This window comes from Marmota monax, unplaced genomic scaffold, assembly GCF_021218885.2.
Source record: "Marmota monax isolate L192 unplaced genomic scaffold, Marmota_monax_Labrador192_F-V1.1 WCK01_AAM20220418_F8-fsc00070, whole genome shotgun sequence".
In the NCBI taxonomy this organism is placed as follows: domain Eukaryota; kingdom Metazoa; phylum Chordata; class Mammalia; order Rodentia; family Sciuridae; genus Marmota; species Marmota monax.
The window spans coordinates 5,653,439-5,675,284 of record NW_026692116.1 but is presented as its reverse complement, the minus strand read 5'-3'; the positions used below and the strand labels follow the sequence as shown (position 1 = coordinate 5,675,284).

General features: G+C 33.7%; 1 protein-coding gene across 15 annotated transcripts in view; it reads right to left on the bottom strand.

Annotated features, from left to right (window-relative positions):
• Positions 1–21,846, bottom strand: part of Tlcd4 (TLC domain containing 4) — an 89,635-nt gene that overhangs the window by 56,247 nt on the left and 11,542 nt on the right. For 6 of the 15 annotated variants that reach the window (XM_058585373.1, XM_058585395.1, XM_058585394.1 and 3 more), the window contains exons 2-7: positions 15,092–15,237; positions 14,762–14,822; positions 11,647–11,812; positions 7,747–7,836; positions 5,408–5,466; positions 2,952–3,046 (exon numbers count right to left, since the gene is read on the bottom strand). In XM_058585373.1, coding sequence (XP_058441356.1) covers positions 2,952–3,046; positions 5,408–5,466; positions 7,747–7,836; positions 11,647–11,801 — 399 coding nt within the window. In that variant the 5' untranslated portion in view covers positions 11,802–11,812; positions 14,762–14,822; positions 15,092–15,237. The remainder of the gene's footprint in view (positions 1–2,951; positions 3,047–5,407; positions 5,467–7,746; positions 7,837–11,646; positions 11,813–14,761; positions 14,823–15,091; positions 15,238–21,846) is intronic. The other 9 variants (XM_058585390.1, XM_046462250.2, XM_046462240.2 and 6 more) reach the window with 3 other exon arrangements.

The following is a 21,846-nucleotide window of genomic DNA, read 5'->3' as shown; positions in this document are numbered from 1 at the left end:
CAAATAGTAAATGCTGAAGTAAATTCCAAAACAAAACACACACATGTATATGTGTGTAAATATAAACAAATACATGTAGTTTTTGAAACTCATCACTTAACATTAATGATATGACTAATATCTGAATTAAGAGTTATAAACTAGGGCTAGGGATATAGCTCAGTTAGTAGAGTGCTTGCCTCACATGTACAAGGCCCTGGGTTCAATCCCTAGCACCACAATAAAATAAATAAATAAATAAAAGAGTTTTATTACTATTACTATCTAAATATCTGTGCATCTGTGCAGATTTCTGTGAGATACAGAAATACTAATAAAATAATTAATTTCCCAGATATATATCAGCCTGTCATTCTATCCTTGATCATTAGTATCCTGACCCAGGGGTGAAAGCTAAATATCAGGGGGAAAAACCTAAGATTTTTTCTCTCTTTACATAAGCAGAGGAAGATTCCTTAAACTCTAAGGTACTCTGCAAGAGAATTTTAAAACTCCAATAAATATAGCAGAGAGAGATACAAAAATAGTGATCAAGATATTATATAACCAATATGTAGCTTATTACATACTAAATCCAAAAGAATCTTACTATTCAACTATTTCATCAGCAAGACCAACATTTGAAACCTAGAGAACACTTGCTATTCATCACTTTCTTTTATTTAGTTTCTATAACAAAATCATTTAAGAAAAAAGTATAAACAGCTGCATAAGTATGTCAAAGTGATTTCTGAATATCAGTTCTCATAGTGAGAAAAATTTCATGACCACTTACACAATAATATAATTATTATTTTTGTTAATTTTTCAAAATGAGGAAGTATTTAGAGGGAGTGAAGAGTTCACTACCAGGAAAAAAACATTTAATATCCAACAAGTAAATGCAAAATCTGTAAACAACATAGGTCATTCTGCTCTATAAACATTCTTCATTTTACCTATTTTTCTTATATTTTGTTTTGCTATGAATAGATTTACTTCAGATAAATTTCATAGTAAAACAAAAGAACATAGGAAGACATACTAAAACAGTAACCATCTTCTGAAAAAATTTTTAGTGGATTTCCTTTATCAACTTACTAAGAAAACAGTTGATTTTTAAAACTCAAGCATGTGACATTTTTTAAAAAGGCATAAAAGTCCAAAAAGAAAGTACAATTTATCTTACATAAGTAAACATTCAATTTGCCAATCCATGCATAGCTAGCTATCGCCAAGCCTGTGCTTTCAACAGCCAAGGCAGAATAGCAGAGTTCATGATATTCACATTTAAAAATGCATAAAGTGCTGGTGCAATGTCACATGTCTATAATCCCAGCAACTCAGGAGGCTGAGGCAGGAGGATCCAACTTAGGGAGACCCTGTCAAATTTTTACAGAAGGGGACGTAGGGTAGGGATGTATTTCAGTGGTAGAGCACCTCTGGATTCAATCCATCCCCAAAAATGCATTTAAGTGACCTATTATCTTTCACCAGTTTTTATTCTTTTCATAGCACACTGCTTATTTGTGACTCGTGTTCAGAGAATATATTTCTAAATTGCAGGATGATATTAAACTCATATGTATACTTCCTTCCCAGATTTAACTGGTATTTTGTTAGTCAGTTTGTATGTTTTACAAGCAAAAGTGCTAAAGAAACAAAATGCTTATATACCAAATGTCTAGTACCAGTAAAAGGCAGGCCTCTATATTTTATAACTATATGTAATGTATTAAAAATTTTTTAAAGAGGACAAAGAAATAAATAGTAGAAAACACCAGTAAATATTGCCTATTGTTTCAGAAAAATTAAGTGATGTTAGATCCCTTTTGATACATAAACTCTCATTTATACATTTAAAAAAGCACAGATTTGAAAACATTAATTATTTACATTTGTGACTTTGAACAGATAATTTGGAGATAATGTTTTGATATATTTCAATATATTTGATTCTGGCAGAAATGATGCCAAAGCAACTTCTTATTCACTAGCTATCTTTGTGTGGATTGATAATTTAAAAAAAAAACATAGAAGACTATTATTAGTATATGTTTATATGGATTTTTAAAACTCCTCCAAATAGTCCAATATTCAGTAATATAAAGATTTTAGTAATATCAAATACAAAGTTAGAAGCTACACATATGTTTTAAAACAGCAAAAATATGGAATTATTATATATCATATTATATGCAATTCATAAAATTCTAATTTATTTCTATTACTCACAGATATCTTAGCCTTGTTGGCATATCTAGGCTGAAAAATAACCACTGTGGAGAAACCTAACAAACATGCAAGGGATACAAAGTTGCTGGTTTACAAATCAATATCCAGAAAAATAATTTTAGACACAGAATTTAATATGTTTAGTATCTGGGATTTGTTGCAAGAGTTTTGTTTTTGTTTGTTTTTTGTATCAACCTCAGTAGGAGGGTCACTTGAGCCCATGAATTAGGTGCTAGCTTGGACAACATAGCAAGACCCAGCCTCTTAAAAACCAAAAACAACTCAGAATTCTGATAAAGTCTCTGAGCAAGTTGTCCTTATCAATCCAGCCTACTTAAATGTAATCATGCATGTACATGTAATTGTACATGAAATTAAACAGAAAATAAATATATTAGCTAGACTTATTGGAATCTATATATGCCCCTGGCTATTAAATCATAAATGCATCTACAAAGACACATAATCCTAAAGTTTTTAAATGGAAAATCTAGGAATTAGGGTCATCTTCTTGTCTCAAAGTGCATGAATACAAATAGAGACACTAATACAGATGCTCATATAAAGTTATTATTTTAGTTAATAAACAAGATACCGTTATCACAAGAATGATCCCTGAACGTAGCTACAGATGGTCTTTTTATATCAACACTTGTGCATTTAGATTAATGTTTACCCTTGAGTTCCTATTTCCAATCTTGTCTACTGGGTAGGCTACAATAAATCTTGGCACTCACCATTACAAAGAAGTATGCATACAACGCCGTGCAATGGTGAATTATATAACATTTGTCACCAATCACTTTCCAATACAAAATGAGAATCAACAAATCTGTAAGAAGAAAAATAAATAAGACATTACACAGAAAGAAAGCTACATTGTTTTTCAAGTGTATCTAGTTATTTCTCCTGACAACTTATCACTGTCTACTGTGAGATAACACTTTGTTCACCCCTCTTACCCACTTTCTCACCATGTATCTGCTCTATATATCTGAATCACTCACCCTGCTGTGGTCCCTCCAAGACAAGGGCCGAGCTGTGGGCATCTTTGCACCCTCAGAATTTAGGCACTGGCTTATAGTCTGTAAATTTTCTGAAAGTATAAATGACTAACTTATGTTAAAATAAATGAAAACACTATCAAATAAAAAATAAATTTAAAAGTTGAATTACTGATTTTTGTCACAACAATAATGCAAAAGATAAGATGGTGGTAGAAAAGATAGAAAAAGTTCAAAATTACCAACTTGTTTATAACACATGTTCAACAAAAATTTTTTAAATTAACAACAGTTATAAATAAATACTAACTTACTATAGTAAAATAATCAAAAACTATGACTATTAAAAAGATATGCAGGGGGCTGGGGTTGTGGCTCAGTGGCAGAGTGCTCGCCTAGCACATGTGAGGCCCTGGGTTCAATCCTCAGCACCATATAAAAATAAATAATTAAAACAAAGATATTGTGTCCATGTACAACTAAAAAAAAATTAAAAAGAAAAAGATATGCAAAGGAAGAAGTCAAGGCATCAATTTTTCTTTAAAAGGGTCTGACTAAATGCCATGATTCAGGAAATAGTTTATCAAAATAGAAACTGCAGAAAATGTTAACACAACTATTTTCTTTACCAAATGGCTAAATATCAAATGTAGACAGGGAAACAAATGGTTATCATCTCTCCAGGGGAGAATTCAGATTTCCTGGAATCGGAACTTATGGACTACAAGGACTATGTGTAAAAATAAAAATTATTGACAAACTAGATATGAATATTTTGAAAAAGAAAGGAAATTACAAAATTTAAAGAGAAGTCAAATACCATAATTGTGGAAATCAAGAAAAGTAAAATAAATTATTGTTAATTAAATAATTAACAATATTTAATTAACAATAATTAATTAAATATTGTTAATATTTCTATTAACAATAAATACTTCCTTCCCTAAATACATTTATTTTCCCTACATATTCTGTGTACTCTCTGGTCACCAACTTCTATGATAATTATTTTGTAACATGTTCTATTGAGAGAATAAAGCAAACTTTTTTCAACTTGGTTTAGAAAAGTTTATTTCAGTGCATAACTCTTGTAAGCTTTTTTGGATTGTTATGTTATTTGGAAAACTTTAATCAAATTTCTTGCATATAGGATTTCCTGAGGAGTGACTATTCTCTGACTTAACACTCATTAACTAGTACATGTGGCATATAATGAATTTTCTGTTAACCTAATCAATAACATCATTTTGTGTCAATTAAGCTATAAATATAGTTTTTATGAGTTCACTGATTCACTTTTTAAATTGGGTTACCAAATAATTCAACAGTCTATTCATTATTTATCTTCAAAATTTATCTCTTCCTCTTAATGAATTGTTTTGATACCATATATTTTTGTTATGATTCACTTCTTGATGGCATACAATTTTTGAATTCATTACTTTATCATTTTGTTTCATATCCCATTATTTTTATTTATATTTTCTTTCAGTTACTTAATATTTTAAAATTTAAAAATGGGGTTTCTATATAAATATACAAATCATGGTTCTATTATATCTTTTTTAATTAAGATGATTCAAATGTCTTAATTGTTAATGTATTTATTTTAAAACATCCTTTCAAATTGAAGTTAAAATGACATATTTTCAACTTACTTCCCTTGGCCTCACTGTAAAAAAGGTCACTCCAATCCTATCCAACATTAGAGAAAACATAACAGCAAAGAATGTAGAGTAGAAAGAGTCTGTGACCTTAATTGATTATGGCTAAAATAGATTATTTCTGCAAATTCTACCCAAACAATGCAAACCATAACTATTGGAATATACATTTCAAGGACCTAACAGTGAAGGGCCTTGAGGCTTAAACTTCATTAGCTTCACAGTAATTACAATGGAGAAACTCTTCAGGAAAAGGAGAGACCACTAAAAATTAAAAAAAAAAAAAATCTTAAATGCCCTGAACTTGGTGGTTTGAGGCCCCATTCTATAACCTGGAACTTCAGTGAGAATCAGAAAGGCAAGAAAAAAATGTTTCACATTCTTCTGTCATCATGGGTATTATTTTCCTCTGGACAGATTCTGAAAGCTACTTTTCAAATAAACCAAAAGCATAGACTATGTATTCTTTGCATAATTCCATGAGTAGTATAAAAAGAAATAAACAATTAATTAAATATCACATACCAGAAATGAGGTAGCCTGAAGCAGTAGCAATATTCATAGTCGCCAGTGATGATTGACCCCTGTAAATATTTTTTTTAAAAAAAGGTTCTTTTTTAAGCATATGGATTATAGATGAGTTACTTAATGTTTTAAAATTTAAATAGAAATTACTTCTCTTTATTGAGATTTAAATATAATGAAAATGATTTTTATAGATTCTTGAATGGTAAGCTGTCACTTTCAATATAAATCATAAAACATACTTTAGTGGAACTGTGATGTGGCCTATGGTACTGTTACTAGCAGACATATGTTTTCCCCAGGATAGCCTGGACTCTCAACCCCTAACGAAATTTAATACCCTTCCTGTACAAGATGAATTGTTTTAATCAAGAGGTCTTCTGTTGCCTGTACTTTCCATGAAATTTACTCTAGGCCCAGGCAAATCTCTAAAATCTCCTTATGGATCAATCATCAACTCTTGGAATGAAAACTAGGCTGAAATTCTCTAACTCACTTAAAACCAATCCATACTGATATTAGAACCCAACCCAATATTAAAACCAGGCCTCCTGATCACCTCTAAGATCACCCTATCCATTTGAGAACTATTCCCAGAACCTCCAAATCTAGGAGCACTGTAGAGGGCTTGTTTTAAATTGGGAAAACATCACCTATACCATCAATGGCATTCACAATGAATTAGAAGGATAACTATAAACTTATTAGGTCATAGTTGACCTAAATAAGCAGTGTCTCTGCATCACTTCCAGATCCTATTGCAAACTTGGAAATGCCCCAAGTGTTGCGTTAACTAAGATAATACTTTTGCTACACAAGTTTGTGTGAAATTACACATACACACACACAAACACACACATACACACACACACATACGCAGATGTTAAAATTTTACTGAAGATTTATAAATGTGTTCTCATATAATTTGTTCTCAAATGGTATTCCAGATGATGATTTTTTTTCTTTATTCTAAGTTAGAAATTCAAATGCCTTAAGATATCATCTAACTCAACTCTATTTTTGAGGCCATGTAGTACTTTCATCATCATTTTCCTGAGTACTATATCTAACTATTATCACACTATCAGAAAATGGTTAGAACAGGACAGTTTAACTCTGCTGTTTCCACCCCTACACATATCAAGATCATATATTTTTGCCCTAGCCAGACATCTGATTTGTAATGTAAATTACTGGTAAAATTAATACAAAATAAAACTGATAGCAACTAAACTACAAATTAAAAGATTTAGCAGAAGTTATGTTTTGTTTATAAATTTTGATCTGTAAACAGACGTGGAATAAATCATGGAATATAAGAAAAAAAAGTATCAAAAATATCAATTTTTTCTTGTGAGGTTAAAATTTAATAAGGCAAATTTTGACTAATGAATCAAATCTTTGTTAGAGAATTTACTTCTCAAAAGAACTGGTTTTGCTAACAATAATGTTAGTAAAATTGAAATGAAAAAAATTTAAAAAGCTAAAAATTGTTTAGGTGGATGATACAATCCTCTGATCAATGAAATAAATTCGTTAAATTGATTCACTTTGAAAAATACTTCCTAATGAAAATTTGTCAACTGGTATATCCTAATAGGAATAATTTCATATGGGCGGGGGGATCCTTAAACAGTGGTGGTCAAAGTATCTCATTAAATTGCCCTACATCACACAAGCCCATAACTACCACACATACCAGTGCAGTGCTTCCACAAAACATACCTCCTTTATCTCAAGCTAAGCTGAACTAAGCTTTCTTGTGTAATGCTGAAGAATACAGTGTGCAAAATCTCTGCCACTAGAATAACATTTAAATTTTTCAAAAAGAACCATTTATAAATGACCCTATTATTGCTAGTTATTATTGCTGCTCATGTGGTACTAAATTCCTCTCACATGGCCTTCTATAATTCTCATTTACCTCATTGATATTAAACAATGGGTCAAACATAAATTTGAAGACAAAATCTTAAGTAGATATTATCCTATCCTATCTGACTACAGCTGACTATCCAGTCTCAATAATGACTCGGTTTTACTCCAAAAAGTGGATACCACAACTTAATTTTACTCATTAACACAGTATAAGTATTTATGCTATTATCTTATTCCCCTGGTTTGGGACAACAACTGCAATACTAAAGCAAAATGGCCCTCAGTATCTGCATTCCAACCTAAAATCATTTTAATGCACCTTGTTGAAGTAAGTCTGAATATAAGCATTTAAATAAAGCATAAACCATCAATATTTTCTGTTTTAAAGTAAGTGGTATTCTTATTAATAATTCATATCCAAACATAAATCAAATTCACTAGTTTGAAAAAAAACAGCTTACCAAAGTGGATCTGCTATGATAGCCTCATCAAAGAAGAAAATGTACAGGCCCAAAATCCCAACCAGCAAAGAATGGCATGTAGATACTATCCTGAAATGAAACAAAATACATATGAAGATTTTAGATTCCTTGCAATAAATTTTAACTCATCCTGGAAAGACCAACATTCTGAAAAAGTTATATCTTGATGCATTAAAATATAGAAGGTGGAGAGTATAATACAAAATTGCCATTTAGATATGAATAACAAGAAGAATGCCAAAACCACAATTTTGTACTAGAAAACTGGTGATTCATTTCTTAGTTAAAAGTTCTGAAGCAGGAGTACATGAGGATCAGTTTTATGCAGACTGAGAGCAGCTGGTAAGGCTCTTTTCTGTGTCCTCTCTGAGCTCCGTCCCAGACAGCATCACTGCAGGAGGAGTCTCCTGCTACAATCAGCTGGGAATGACTTCCAAATCCATTTGCCTTAACCAGTTCCATATTCTTAAAACAATTTTAATAGGTCATGACATGAAGATTATCTTGGAGATTTTAGTTTTAAAATGTAGATTCACATGCATTATTGCACTTGATTCCTATAACAAATCTGTGAAAAACATGGGCAGCTATTATTAGTTCCTCTTTATCATTATTATGAAAGCACTTCCAAAGAAAAAAACTGAGGGCCATAAATTTATACAGAAAATCTGTTTTACATGAAACACTCAAGTGAAAGCAAAATCTTTACAAGATCCAGGTCAAGTTTTCTTTTATAGAAAGAATAGGGTTTAAATGAAAAACATATTTTTATGAATATATCTGGCAAATAATTTAGTGACTCAAACAGTACTTGAGCTTTATGACATGCTACTTAAGAACCATACAGGATACTGTGTAATTATCTATACAATGAAATTTTTTTACCTAACAATTTCAGATTTCTCAAATCTTTATTTAGAAGTTTACAAGTAATGAAGTATTTCTTTTCATAAGAAAGGATGAACAGGTTTCTAGAGTATGATCCCCAAATTTTTTAAAATGAGCTATATAAATGAACAATATTGAGAGTTTGATATTAGAAAATTTCATCATAACTTGAAAAATCAATATACTCAGTCTATAGATCTTAAATAGATATACCATCTTAAACCAAATCATATTTTAAATGCATAAAGATTTTCACTAATTTAGTTATTGACCAAGAATCCTTTGAAATACCCAAAAGATCATCTTTAAGTGTGAATAATTAAGCCAATTTATCTGGTTTAAAAGCTTGGAATTTTCATGCCAAGCACACCTGTATTCCATTTGAGCACAGCAGGATGAAAATGTAAAATCCTTGCTATCAAGTTAAACACTTCATCTAAATAATCACAGACAGCTCTCTGTGCTATTAGAAAATTATACAGAAGGAAAACACCTCTCACCAACTAGTTTTAGTGTTTAGTAACTGAGTCAAAAGTTTCCTTTTTGAAAAAATCCTTTTTATTTGTGACACTCAGGTTTCAAATGCCCTTCTCTACTGAGATGTATATGGTGAGTGGGAAGCATTATATCCTTTAGCTGATGGGAAGGGCTCTGGTGAAGAGTATTCATCAGAGCAAAATCAAATGCTACTTGGTCTGGTCAGAAGGCTCCCACTGTACTGAACAGGAAAAGCAATCACCTTGCACTCACACACCACTTTGCATTTTAAAGTCCATACTTTCAGAAACTTCTGTTAGTAAAAATTTCATATTTTATTTTTTAAAATCAGATTCCTGGCAAAGAAAAATGTACATATTCCTTAGCATCTAAAAATAAACACCAAAATAAAATATTTTTTTTCAAAGAATTAAAAAGAAGTATTTGGGCTTATAAGTGGCACTTCACAGAAACAATCAATGACCATTTCGGAACAGCAATTTAAAGTTACTAACTTAATCACAAGTAGTGTGAATATTGCCAGTAGAAACTATATAGCTCTAATAAGCAAAAGAGTTAAATTTGGGAGAAAGAGATTTTAAAATGAGTAATATTTTAACATAATCAGACTTCCTTATGCTATAAGTAAGCAACTGAATATAAATAACTCAAAAAATTTTAATTGTAAGATGGAAAGTATACTCATAAGTAGGTTTGTTTCCAGAAAAAAAAACATAATTAAAGTAAAATTTCACCTATAATTAAACTATTATCAAGTGTTCATTTCCCAGTATTTTCTTTGTCCTTTTACTATTAAATACCTTAGACCACCTATTGTTCAAAGATTCTTTCCCGATTACTAGAAAGAATGCTGTGTGCCATATTGATCTGTATGTTTTAAGACTGGAAGCTGAATTTTAACATACATATATATGTACTTTACAAAGAAAGAAAGAAAGGCCTATTTTTTCCTTATTTGCACTCTTTAGTCCCATGTAAAGCTGGAGTAGGAAACAGAGTTTTGAGAGACAGAAAGTGGAGAAAACACCTTTTAAACAGCTAAATGTATCTTGTATTATCCTAGATGCCTTTTTCAAATAGAAACTCAGTTTCCCAAATGGTGATTTTCTGCATCATAGAAGGATAGTGATGAGACTGAATAATACAAAATATTTTTCAATTTCATCATTTCATTTTCATCTTTGCTTCTATCTCTTCATACCCTCATTTCTTTGGCTTGCAGCTACCCAATAATCAAATGTCTTTACCTACCCTAACCACAGTGAAAAGAAAATGAAAATAGTTTAAAATACAATCAAAGAATGTATGTCTCCCCAGCCCTTGTCTTTCCCACCATTCCAATTATCTTTAAATGTTAAAATAATCATATCTCTAGTACACCACATGTGAATAATATTTTTGAGCTAGTGTTAACACAAACTAATCACATCTCTTTTTTAAAAAAAAATCTTAAGAAAAATTTGGGGGTTGGGGGACTAGGAGGGTAAAAAGAACAGCAGTACATATGAACCAGACATATTAGTGTACACAAGAAAACACTAGATTTTTATTCACAGTCTGAGTTATAGAAGTGGATGACTGCAAAACAAATAGGCTGGGAGACAGACAAGGGATTTCAGGTCAAATAAGACAATTCTTAGACATGGGTAGAAGTTCTTAACTTCTAAAAGGAAATTTCAGTAAAGAATAATGATAGTAATTTTAGAAAAGCTAAATCCAGTTTATAGTTGTGTTAACTTCAACTAAATATTAATAATTTTTAAAAAATCTTCCAATGGCTGAGGCAACATTTGAGCACATGAATGCTCTAAAGACAAGGGAGCAGTAGCAGTCATTTTGCATCTGAACCCTTGTGAGATTAATGGGTTGCACACAAAGAATCTGCAACCAATTTAAGAAAACTTCAGTAGATTTCTTCAGTCATAAACTAATTCTTGTTCCATTGATTTTGTTGTTGTTAAAAAACTAAAATGCAATTACACTTTAGAATTACATAATAAAATAATAAGTTCTGACAGGCTCCAAATTATAATAGAAGGTCCATTAAAAGACACAGATGGGCAGATCATACACTATGTTCTCTGGTTGTATACTTTAACTGCCCTGGGTGTGGATAAGCTGGCCAATACTGTATAAGCTACTCACAACTCCAACAAATGTTTTCTCCTTTTCTCCTTGCCAAAAAATATGTTTGTTATTACAAAGAGTTCAGAGAAGAATGCAAAATCGTGAACTTCCAGTCAGCTGGAGTCTACTTAAATCTTCCTACACTTCCCTGGAAAGTGCAATACATTATTCCTAACATTTTTTCAATATAAGAATTTTTAAATTTTTCTTGTGTGAGATCAATCTACTTGTCTTTTCTTTTATTTCTAAGGTCAAACTAAAAAATAGACCCTGAATTTTTGTTAGATTCTAAATGAAAGCCTTTTAAATAATTTGCTTTAGAAAATCAATTTTCTTTTAAGTCAAGTATGTTTTCATATGCTTTACCTTGAGTTCCATTCAATCTTCTTTTCAAAGCTGAGATTATTAAAACCTGGAGAAACTTTTGCTGAAAACCAAGAACTTACAAAGTGGAAAAGAAGCTGAAAGATGAGAAAGCTGGTACAAAGTGTGCTGCTGACCAGTATGGTGTTGGTATCCATATTTCTTCAACCTATGAAGAAAAATGATGGTTATAAATTGCTATTTCATGCAAGACTAATTTTTTTAATTTTAAAAAATGTGTACTTCTATTGTTATTAATATTTTTAAATTTAGCACAAGTATAAGAATATAAACTATAAGAATTTTAATTTTTAATGATACCAGGGATTGAACTCAGAAAATGGATGCTAGGCAAATATAATTACATAATATGCTTAATTTCTTCTCAGTATTTTTTGTATTGCCTTTTTACTACTATATAGGAATTCTGATTATTTTGGTATAAGTAATTAAGTTATTCACCTTTATGTTTATTTTATTTCATAAAAATAAGAGTAAGGCATTCTCTTACTTACAATGCTATCTGTTCACCTGATTCAGTAGTAAACAATTATTATATAAAAATAGAGTTGAATGTCCTTATAATGTATTTCTTTTTACTTAATTTTTAGGGAAAATATGGCATTTCTGGAAACAATGGCTATATTTTAAAACATATCTGTTTTAATTGATAATTTAAGTGTTGTAAATCACATATTTTCTTTTGGTCACAGAAAAATAATAGTTAACCAAAAATGCAGTCCAATTTTTAAAAACTGCATTTGACTCACATCTGTACATTGGCTTAACTCACATTGATGTTACCCATAATAATGTAGTCTTATGCTATGATTTATTAAATGAATTGATTAAATTAAACGAATATTAAAAATTTTTAAACCTTTTGTATGTTTCTTCACCTTTACCATCTATTTGTCATATAGCTTACATTTATATTAAAATTTTTTTAAAAAACTCTTAATTTAAAAATCTCAATATTCAAAATTATCTAAGTCTAGAATTTAACAGTAAGAGGGAATTTCAAATACTATTACAAAATATTCTTTTAAAAATATTATTAATTATACTTAGGACAAATCACCTGATTTTTCTGTGACTGAATTCTTCTCATCTTTAAGTTGGGAAAGTTAGATAATTTCTAAGAAACAATTAAGCCAAAAAGCATAGAACATTGCAATAACAAAACAAAAATTACATAATGAAAACATATTGTATAGTGAGACATTTAAAACAAAATTAAAATCTTAAGAATGATAGTCTTTAAAAAGAACCATACCACTGTTATTATTTAAATTAATATTTAACTTTTTTCCTTAGAACAAAAAGCCTCCATGGACTTTTAATTTTTTTTTTAATAAAAGACCTTCAAGTTTTAAGGCAGAGCAGAAAGAAAAGGAATATGCATATGTGTATATATACAACACACACACAAAGTATGTTTTTTATCTCATTGAACTGAACCTTATTTGGCTCTTAAAAATCTGTGGAACATTCAGATCAAAAAAAGACACTAAAGCATTTGCTCATATCCAGCAAATATAGCATATCTACGGCTCCATCTTTGATAGAGCTGATCCTAAAATGAAAAGGAAATGAATCAATACACATTTCCAGCTGCCTAATGTGAAGAAATAAAGTCACCTACTGGAGCCAATTCACTAGAGAAAAACCAAGTCATTGACAGTACTAGCAATAACCCCACTTCATTCCCTTCCAACCAGGATATCACACTAAGAATCAGTCTCCCACAGGGCCCCTTCCAACAGAATTCATATGTCTGTAATGAATTCTTTCCTTTTTTTTTTTTTTTAAGTGTGTGCTTGGTAGAACTATTGATATTGCAGTTCTTCTCTGTGAAACTCCATTAACTTTATTGCTCATTTACTTTTTTTTAGTTTTGTTCAACATGTGTTTATTTAGCATTAAAAAATTAATTTGTGGCCTTTTTAGTCTAGGTTTAGTAGTAACCAAATAACACATAAAATTTGTACATAAATTAAGCATCATTATAATTTTCTTAGTAAGCTGTAAAGGGGAAAATTTTTTTCTAAGATTAAAGTAAAGAGGGATCTGGAGGTCAGGTGGACAGTTAATTGAAGAAAACAGAATCAGCAATCAGAAGAGAGTGAGAGTCAAACTTAAATGTAAGGATGGTTTGTCCCGAAGGCTTCTGATGTTCCCTGCTGGCTCTGGAGCTGGGGATGGGCATGGGTTGCTCATGTGATGCTCAGTGAATTTCATTAGAGTTCAAGATATACAATGAGTATTTCATGAATCTTTGTTAAAAAATGTCATAAAACATATTTATGTCATCAACATTGTCCAGTTTGTGATTTGTTCTTTTAACTAATATATTAAAAAGCATTCACACAGCCAGGCGCCAAGGTGCACACCTGTAATTCCAGCAGCTTGGGAGGCTGAGGCAAGAGGATTGTGAATTCAAACCAGCCTCAGTAAAAGTGAGGAGCTAAGCAGCTTCATGAGATTCTGTCTCCAAATAAAATACAAAATAGGGACAGGGATGTGGCTCAGTGATTGAATGCTCCTGAGTTCTATCCCTAGTACCCCCCCCCCAAAAAAAAAGCATTTAAATAATTCATCATTAAAAAACTTACCATTCCCCTCCCCCAAATTATAGTTTTTTATTAAATCTGTTATATTGGATGAATATTTTATATTTTTAACAGACTTATTTTCAGTTAAGTCTTTGGGATGTATGCTGAGTCTTCTTTGCAAAAAATCTTCCATTTAAAACTAAATATTAAGCTCAATATATTCAAGGTATGGCTTTTATTAAAGGCTCAACAGACAGAAGCTAATTAAATTGTTCTACTCCCAGCTCTGCTTCTTAATAAGCAGTTGCTTGCCTAATCAGTCATGCCAAATCAAGGACTAATCTAGAGATTTTTAGAAATTTCCCCAGAAAACCAAAGTTTCTGGTAGGAAGCAGTTGTCCCTATTTATTTGTTTTAAGTTTCTGAATCAGGCAAGACCATGTTTAAAATGGATAAAACCAAATGATGCTCATTACTAACATAAATAAAGGGCCTTTGAGAATTTGGTGATTATCAAGCATAGGAATACACATTAGGAGAAGCATTAGGCCTAGTTCATTTACCTCTACATGTGGCTAGCAGCTGGCAGAAAGCTGGGTAACTAGCTGTCCTGGAGAAAAGCAGCTGAAACAGATATGGGAAATATTTCTGGGTCAATGTACAAGAGTATCTAGACATGAACTCTATAATACAATTACCCATCTGCATTCAAAGGACACCAATAGAACTCTTCCAGAGACCTGCTGAATACAATGATTTTGTACTTTTCCCCAAAGACAGCATACACTTTAACTGAGGCTGATTTCTTAATAAAGAAGAACATGAAAAGGTCTGGGGTACACCTCACCACCATCACCTCTGAAAGCCCTCTTAAGCTTACACAAGACACTCACAAAGATAAGAGCCCCGAGCCAGCACAGCCAGGCCTGATTCAGTCCTCACTTTAGTCAAGGGTCCATCCAACATCTGACACTTGTCCACCATGTGCCAGGCATTGTGCTGGCGTTCTAAACACTAAATGGGAGTCATGATTATAAGCCTGGAAGGAAGCAAAAAAAAAAAAAAAAAATCAATCCTTACCACATAAAGTGGTAAACGTTCAGTGTGTGCTACGGCGACACTCCCTGCTCTCTAGGAAATAAATAACCAGCAGAGATGACACATAAAGAGTGAGGTGATATCCAACACTATTTAAGGTGAAATAAGACTTGGTTCTGCTGAGTGAGTTTAAAACACACTCTCCCTCCAGCAACCACAACTGTTACTCTCACTTTTCTCTGTTCGTTAATCCTTTGTAAGTACAGTGATTCCCTAGCCAATGTATCAGAGTTGCCAATGCCATTTCCACATGCACACACAACTCCACCCCTCACATTCTGATACAGCTCCCAGGAAAGACCCCTGCTACAGTGTTCAGCAATAAAACCCTTAAAGAGAGGGGAAAGGTCGGTGTGTTCATCTTTAAAGCCGGCAGGGAAGAGGAAAGCTGGGATAATGCCTCATTCAGGCTTAGCTTTCCCTTGCCTACTGAGCTCCTTTTCCTACTTCCCTGCAGTAAAAGGGAAAAGTCCAAATATATATTCACTGCTCTCAAATCTCCAGTTCTCCCTCTTTTATAAAAGATAAGGTTTCTTCCCATTTCACCAAAAAAAAAAAAAAAAAAAAAAAGAAGGCTATTGGGCATGAACTCCCTCAACTTGTTAATGTTTACCACTTCTGACCACCTGAATCTCTTCTCTGTACACTACAGTCTCTACCTGGCTTCCCCTGCTCTGAACACTGCTTATGTTATGTATAACGGTAGCTGCCATCCCCCACCACACCAGAGCTGGCCAGTTAGCTTGCCTCTGGATGCTGCATGTGGGCATCCTGCAGGCTCCACAGGCTCTATCTGGCCCAAGATGAACTTAACCAAAATCAGCCCTTTCTCCATGGCTCCATAGTTCAGTGAACTGCAAGGCCTTCACTTTTCCCCACCTGCTGACCTAGAACAGCTCAGTCACTGCTAATGCCTTCTCAGCCCTTACCTCACAAACAAATGACAAGTTCTAGTGGACTACCTAATGAAGGATAATCTGATTCTAGCAAAGTTCTAAAGTTTCTCGTGATAGCTTTGAACACTACAAAGAAATGTGGCTGGATAACCAAGTTAGGTAAATCCAGAGTTGGCTGAAAAACTAGAAACTGTATATAGATCAATGATCTGAAACAGACTTGGAAAGTAACTCCTGGGAGTTTGTAAGTTTTTCCCAGTAACCTTTTTTTTTTTTTTTTTACAAATATTTGTTAACTATTTAATTATGGGAATAAACTTTTAAAGGCAACAAACACAGGAACTTAGCATAATAGCAACACACACACACATAGACACACACACACAATCTTAACTTATAAATAACACAAACCAAGGAGAGACAATAGGATAATGAAGATACCAAACACACAAAAAAACAAGACATGTTTATATATCAGGACAAAGTATACCTTTCAATCAATGTAAGTATCAGTCCAATTTTATTTAGAATTAATCATATACTAAAATAGCTTTACAAAAGTATAAATAAGACAGTGGTTTTTAGATGAAGATTTAAGGTACTGAGTAATGTTAGGATGGGAGCATGTCTCAGAACTTTAGAGCAGTCTTCCAACAAATCAAAAATTTTTCATGAAGAAAAATGCAAAAAGGAACTTTGGTTTCCTCAAAATGCCACAAGTGGGCAAAAATGGTAGTAAGGGAAGAGTTCAGTTTAATTTAAAGATGATCCACCTAACAATTTAGTAGTATCCGAGTATCCATCGCAGAAGTGGTAAAGGACAGACAGGAGGTGGTCAGCCGACAGTGGGCATTAGTCCATCTTCCAGAGCGCTTTCAGAATGAGAATCTGGATCTAGGATTGAACTTAATTTGGAGATCTAAAAAGGCAGCTCTGTATTAAAGACTACATTAACTTCTCAAAATTTTATCACTTATATTTTTTAAAAAATCAAAATTTTCACATGTAAGGAAATGTTAAATGCATACAACATTGCCAAAAGTATGCAGGCTCAAAGTCTTGAGTTGCAGTCTCAGTTCCACCATTTGTTAGCTGCACTTAACCTGCCTTAAACGAACCTCAGTTTCCTCAAGTTGGAGATGGCAATCGCACTGACAAGGCTGTTGTGGAGAATAAACAACGTAATGTCCCTTGAGCACAAAGAATAGTATGGTTTGCACTCAGTAAATTTCTGCTTCCATCATCATCTCTATCAATATGCAGGACAAGCAGTTTCTGGGCCTGTCATGACTCCAGCCAAGGGAGACAAGATCACTTATCCCTGGGCTCCTAACTCATCCCTATTTTCACAAGAAAACACCTTAAATGTAGGCAGTTCCTGCTAAAGAAATCCATCCTCTACTACTTGGGTATCTTTGCCCTGCTCCAAAATTTCTTTCCAGCCACCTTCCCAGAATATCATCCCCTGTACCTCCCAAACCCTTTCACTGGGTTCCCTGGAACTATTACTCCATATCCAGAAAACAGTGCTATATCCTTGGCCTCTCCTCTGAGCACTCTAATGACACCTCTCTTCTCTTTGAGTGGTGGCTGCCTAGACTCCCACACTCCACAGTCAGGTAGTGGCCTGAGTACCCTCTTTGATCTTTATAGTAAGCAAAGCCCCTTCCAGCCTTACTTCCCATTCCCCACCCTCTTAAACACCCACTTCCCTTTTGGTCTTGCCATTCAGCCCTCTTCCTCTCCTCATTTGTGTCATATTCTAACCTCCCAAACGTTTCCTCTTGTGTACATACTGAACCCAGTTCACTGATGTCCTCTAGCCCCACCATCATCCTGAGTCATTTCTTGTCTGTGCAGATAGACCATTATCACCTTGACAACAAAAATCCTTTTTATCTTCACCTGGACTAGCACCTCTTCCACACATCTCAACCACCCATAACCGTCATCCCTTATCCATCACTCTTCTGTCTCCAAAATAACATTTGTTCAAGAGTTTCCTTTATTGACTTAGCTTCCTTTCCTTTGAACCTGTTCATATTTCAACATTCGCAAATTCACTGGCCCCTGAGCTTTTCCCCAGTGCATTAGCCCTTTCCTTTTTTTAAAAAACTTCTCTTTTTAATCAGTTTAGTTCTTAAAGCCCATCATTTCTGTTAATACTCTAAGACCCTACATTCCCCTTCCATTGCCAAGAGCTGGCAAAACCCAAATCCCTCAATATGCCTAACTATTTACTCAATAACAAGCCCTGAACAATCAGAGCCCTGTTGGAGAAAGTCAGATGTAGAAGGGATTGAAGTTGGTGAATATGAAATTATAGAGGGATCAAACAGCCCTCAACACTGTCCTGCACTCCAACCACATAGCTTTGGCCAACCAGTCCTCATATTTCATAGTAAAATTTCCAAATCTTCCCTATTCTTTTTGAAACTCCAAATATCCTTCCCCTTTCTTAGCCATATAACCCTAACCCTACTTCACACACACACAAAATACACACACACACACACACACACACATCTATGAAGCCAATGTATGAAAACTTCAATATCCCACTATCAACTCTACAAACCATGTGCATCTGTATCCATCTGCCTTCCTGTCTGAGGCCAGCCTCCCCAATATCTGCATTTTAGATTCATCCTTTCCGGCTTTCTTGTGAATCTTTTGCTGTCTATTCTCCTCCTAAACTGGCTCTATTAGTTTTTAAACAGGCTCAAGTTACCAGAAGAAAAAAAAGTTAATAGATCCACAGTCTTTTTCAATCCTATCTCTTTTCCCACAGTTTTTTCTCTCTCTCTCTCTCTCTCTCTCTCTCTCTCTCTCTCTCTCTCTCTCTCTCTCTCTCTCTCCCTCCCTCCCTCTCTTACTCTTGCTCTTGCTATCCCATCCTTTACAAAGTTCTGGGAAGATTTGGCCATACTCTGTGATATTTCATCTCACTCTTCAACCCACTCCACTCTCATCCCCTAATAACTCTCTTTCTGCACTTTCCTACTCAGCCACAACATTAAATCTGCCATCAAGTCCTATGGATTTTGCTTCTTAAATAGTTTTCAAAAAAGATCCATTTTTCTCAAGTTACTACATCACTTTTCTGGATTACCTCCAAATTGGCCTCCTTAGTGTGAAGAAGAGTGGAGGACTTCAGGGAAATCTTTTATTTTTTTCCCCAAAAGCTGTCTCCAATCATGTCACTTCCTTCTCACTCTCAACTTAAAATCTTCATTGGTTTCCAACACTCTCATGGGGACCCCACCTTCTCCATCTGGCACTTCCCTCACTTGCTACACTACAGACAATGTAGCCTTCTTCTGTTTCTTAACAATGCTGTGTTCCCTCCTTCCACAAGGTCTTTGCCACTGTATTCCTCTACTCCTATCCCTGCCTCTCCACTCCCAAGTTAACTCCCATGCTCTTCTGCCCTCAGGTCAATCCTCACTTTCTCAGGAAGGCTTCTACAAACTCTGTCAACAGGTCAATTCCCCCATTATCTGTCTCAGAGCACTGTTCCTCTTCTTTGCAGTTGGAACTTGAACAAATGTCTCTTTCTCTTAGGGGAATTTGTGTCCCATGAGAGTGGAAAACATGGCCATGTTTCCCTCACCATTGTATCCCCATACCTAACACAGTGCCTGCCACACAGAAGGTTCTCCACAAATGTCTGTTAAATATTGACAGATATTCGTATTCTTACATGTGCTTTCTATTCTGTGAGTACCTCATCAATTACAGGTCCTTCACTTTAGCAGTATAATCAGAACTATCAACCCTACTACTAACAGCATAAAAGTTTATTGTTCAAAGATTTATATTATTCAAAGTATATTATCCAAAGATTTTCACCTCCAAAGCCATCCAAAAGAAAATACTAATGTTATAAACAACTATTGAATATAATATCTGCCCATTCCAAACTCCCTATAACACATGATACATATTCAAGTTTCATGTGTGTGTATCTATAATAATCTGCCCTGTTTTTTTAAAAAAAAAAAAAACTACAGAAATACTTATGGCATTATTTACCACTGTCAGTAGCGATAACATTCTAGCATTTAAAAGTCTCTGCCTACAAACAAGATTTTTATATGAACACATAACTGCAAAACATGAGCCATTTACCAAGCCACCTATCACAACAACTACCCTATCACAAAAGATATGCATACCCCTCACCCATTCTGGTTTTTGTTTAAATTTTCAATATAGGTAGTACATTGCAAAGCTCTCTAAATGCTAATAAGTATCAATAATTGACCAGAAGCATTAAAATTCCTTAGTAAATAATAACTATCACAATACTCACTTTCAACTTTTCATTCTTGTAAAAACTGATAAGCATCTAAGCAAGTGTATAACTTCTCTATTAACTACAGTGACAGCTTTGTTGTTTTTTGGTTATGCATTGACAGTTATGTGGAAAAAAGGAGCACTATGTGCATAAAACATTCCCCACTTTTCTTTTCTGGAGACCAAGTTCAAGAACCATTAGCATTAGTGTGAAAATCTATAGAAAGCAAGCTACATAAAGCCGTCTACCCAACTTCTACAAATCCTATATTCATGGGACTACTTTGTAAACATTTGCTTGTGTGTGTGCATGGGCACATGTGTACATGTGCACTGGGGAACAGACCCAGGGCCTCACACACGCTACACAAGTGCTCTACTTCTGAGCTATACTCCCAGTTCCCCAGTCCCAAAGGTATTTATTTTTTAACTAAAGCAAATGGGAAGAAAATGAAGACAACCAGGTAAAGCCAAGGAGCCCAGGGAGGGGCTTAAGAGATAGGTGAACCCCTACCCCCTTGCTGTGTCACCATCTTTTGGTAAGGACTCTGGGCTCTTTAGAAAATCTGTATCAAGGAAACTACACCCACCTCCCCATAACTCTAAGTTACACTCCCTTTCTGAAATACATGATCTTCCTTAAGGTTTGACAAAGAAATGCTCAAAATTACAGAACTAATAACTCTCTATGGTTCCTTCTTTCCAAATAAACACTAAACTTTGAATAAGGATATCCTTTATATTTTTATTCTCTATTTCCTTGTCCTTCAACCTTTTGTCCTACAATAACATGTAACAGAACTCAAGTTAAAGAGAAACTGTTCAATCCTTTCTGCTACAAAGTCTGGCTATTGACACTTCCCTGAAACAACATATTTGGATTAGAGGTTGTTTTGATGATAACAAAGAATAAAATACTTAAGGTAAATATTTATACATGTCTATCTGGTTTCGTTTTCATATAATTCTATGAAATAATTACAAGTACAGGATGTTAGAGTAGAAAGGGGCCTAAACCCTGTCTCCTAAACTGTGTTCTATGAGTCACCACACCCAGCAAGAGAGTACCCATACACAAAAGTAGGAGTGGCCACACCTTGCTCCCATAGCTCAGAGAACATTTTTGAGTTACTTCCTATCTCTGCTACAAATCTCTTTTAAGATCTCCTTTTATCTGTAACAATCCTATTCTTTACATCTTAGATTAAATGCCTTCTAGGATTCTTCCTCCAATCCCTCTAATTCAATGTTTTTCAAATTTCCATATCTGAGACTTCTACCACACACACACTTTCTCAGTATCTAGTCTCCTTATTCCTACCAATCAAGGAGATTTTGTAGTCTTCCCTTTCACA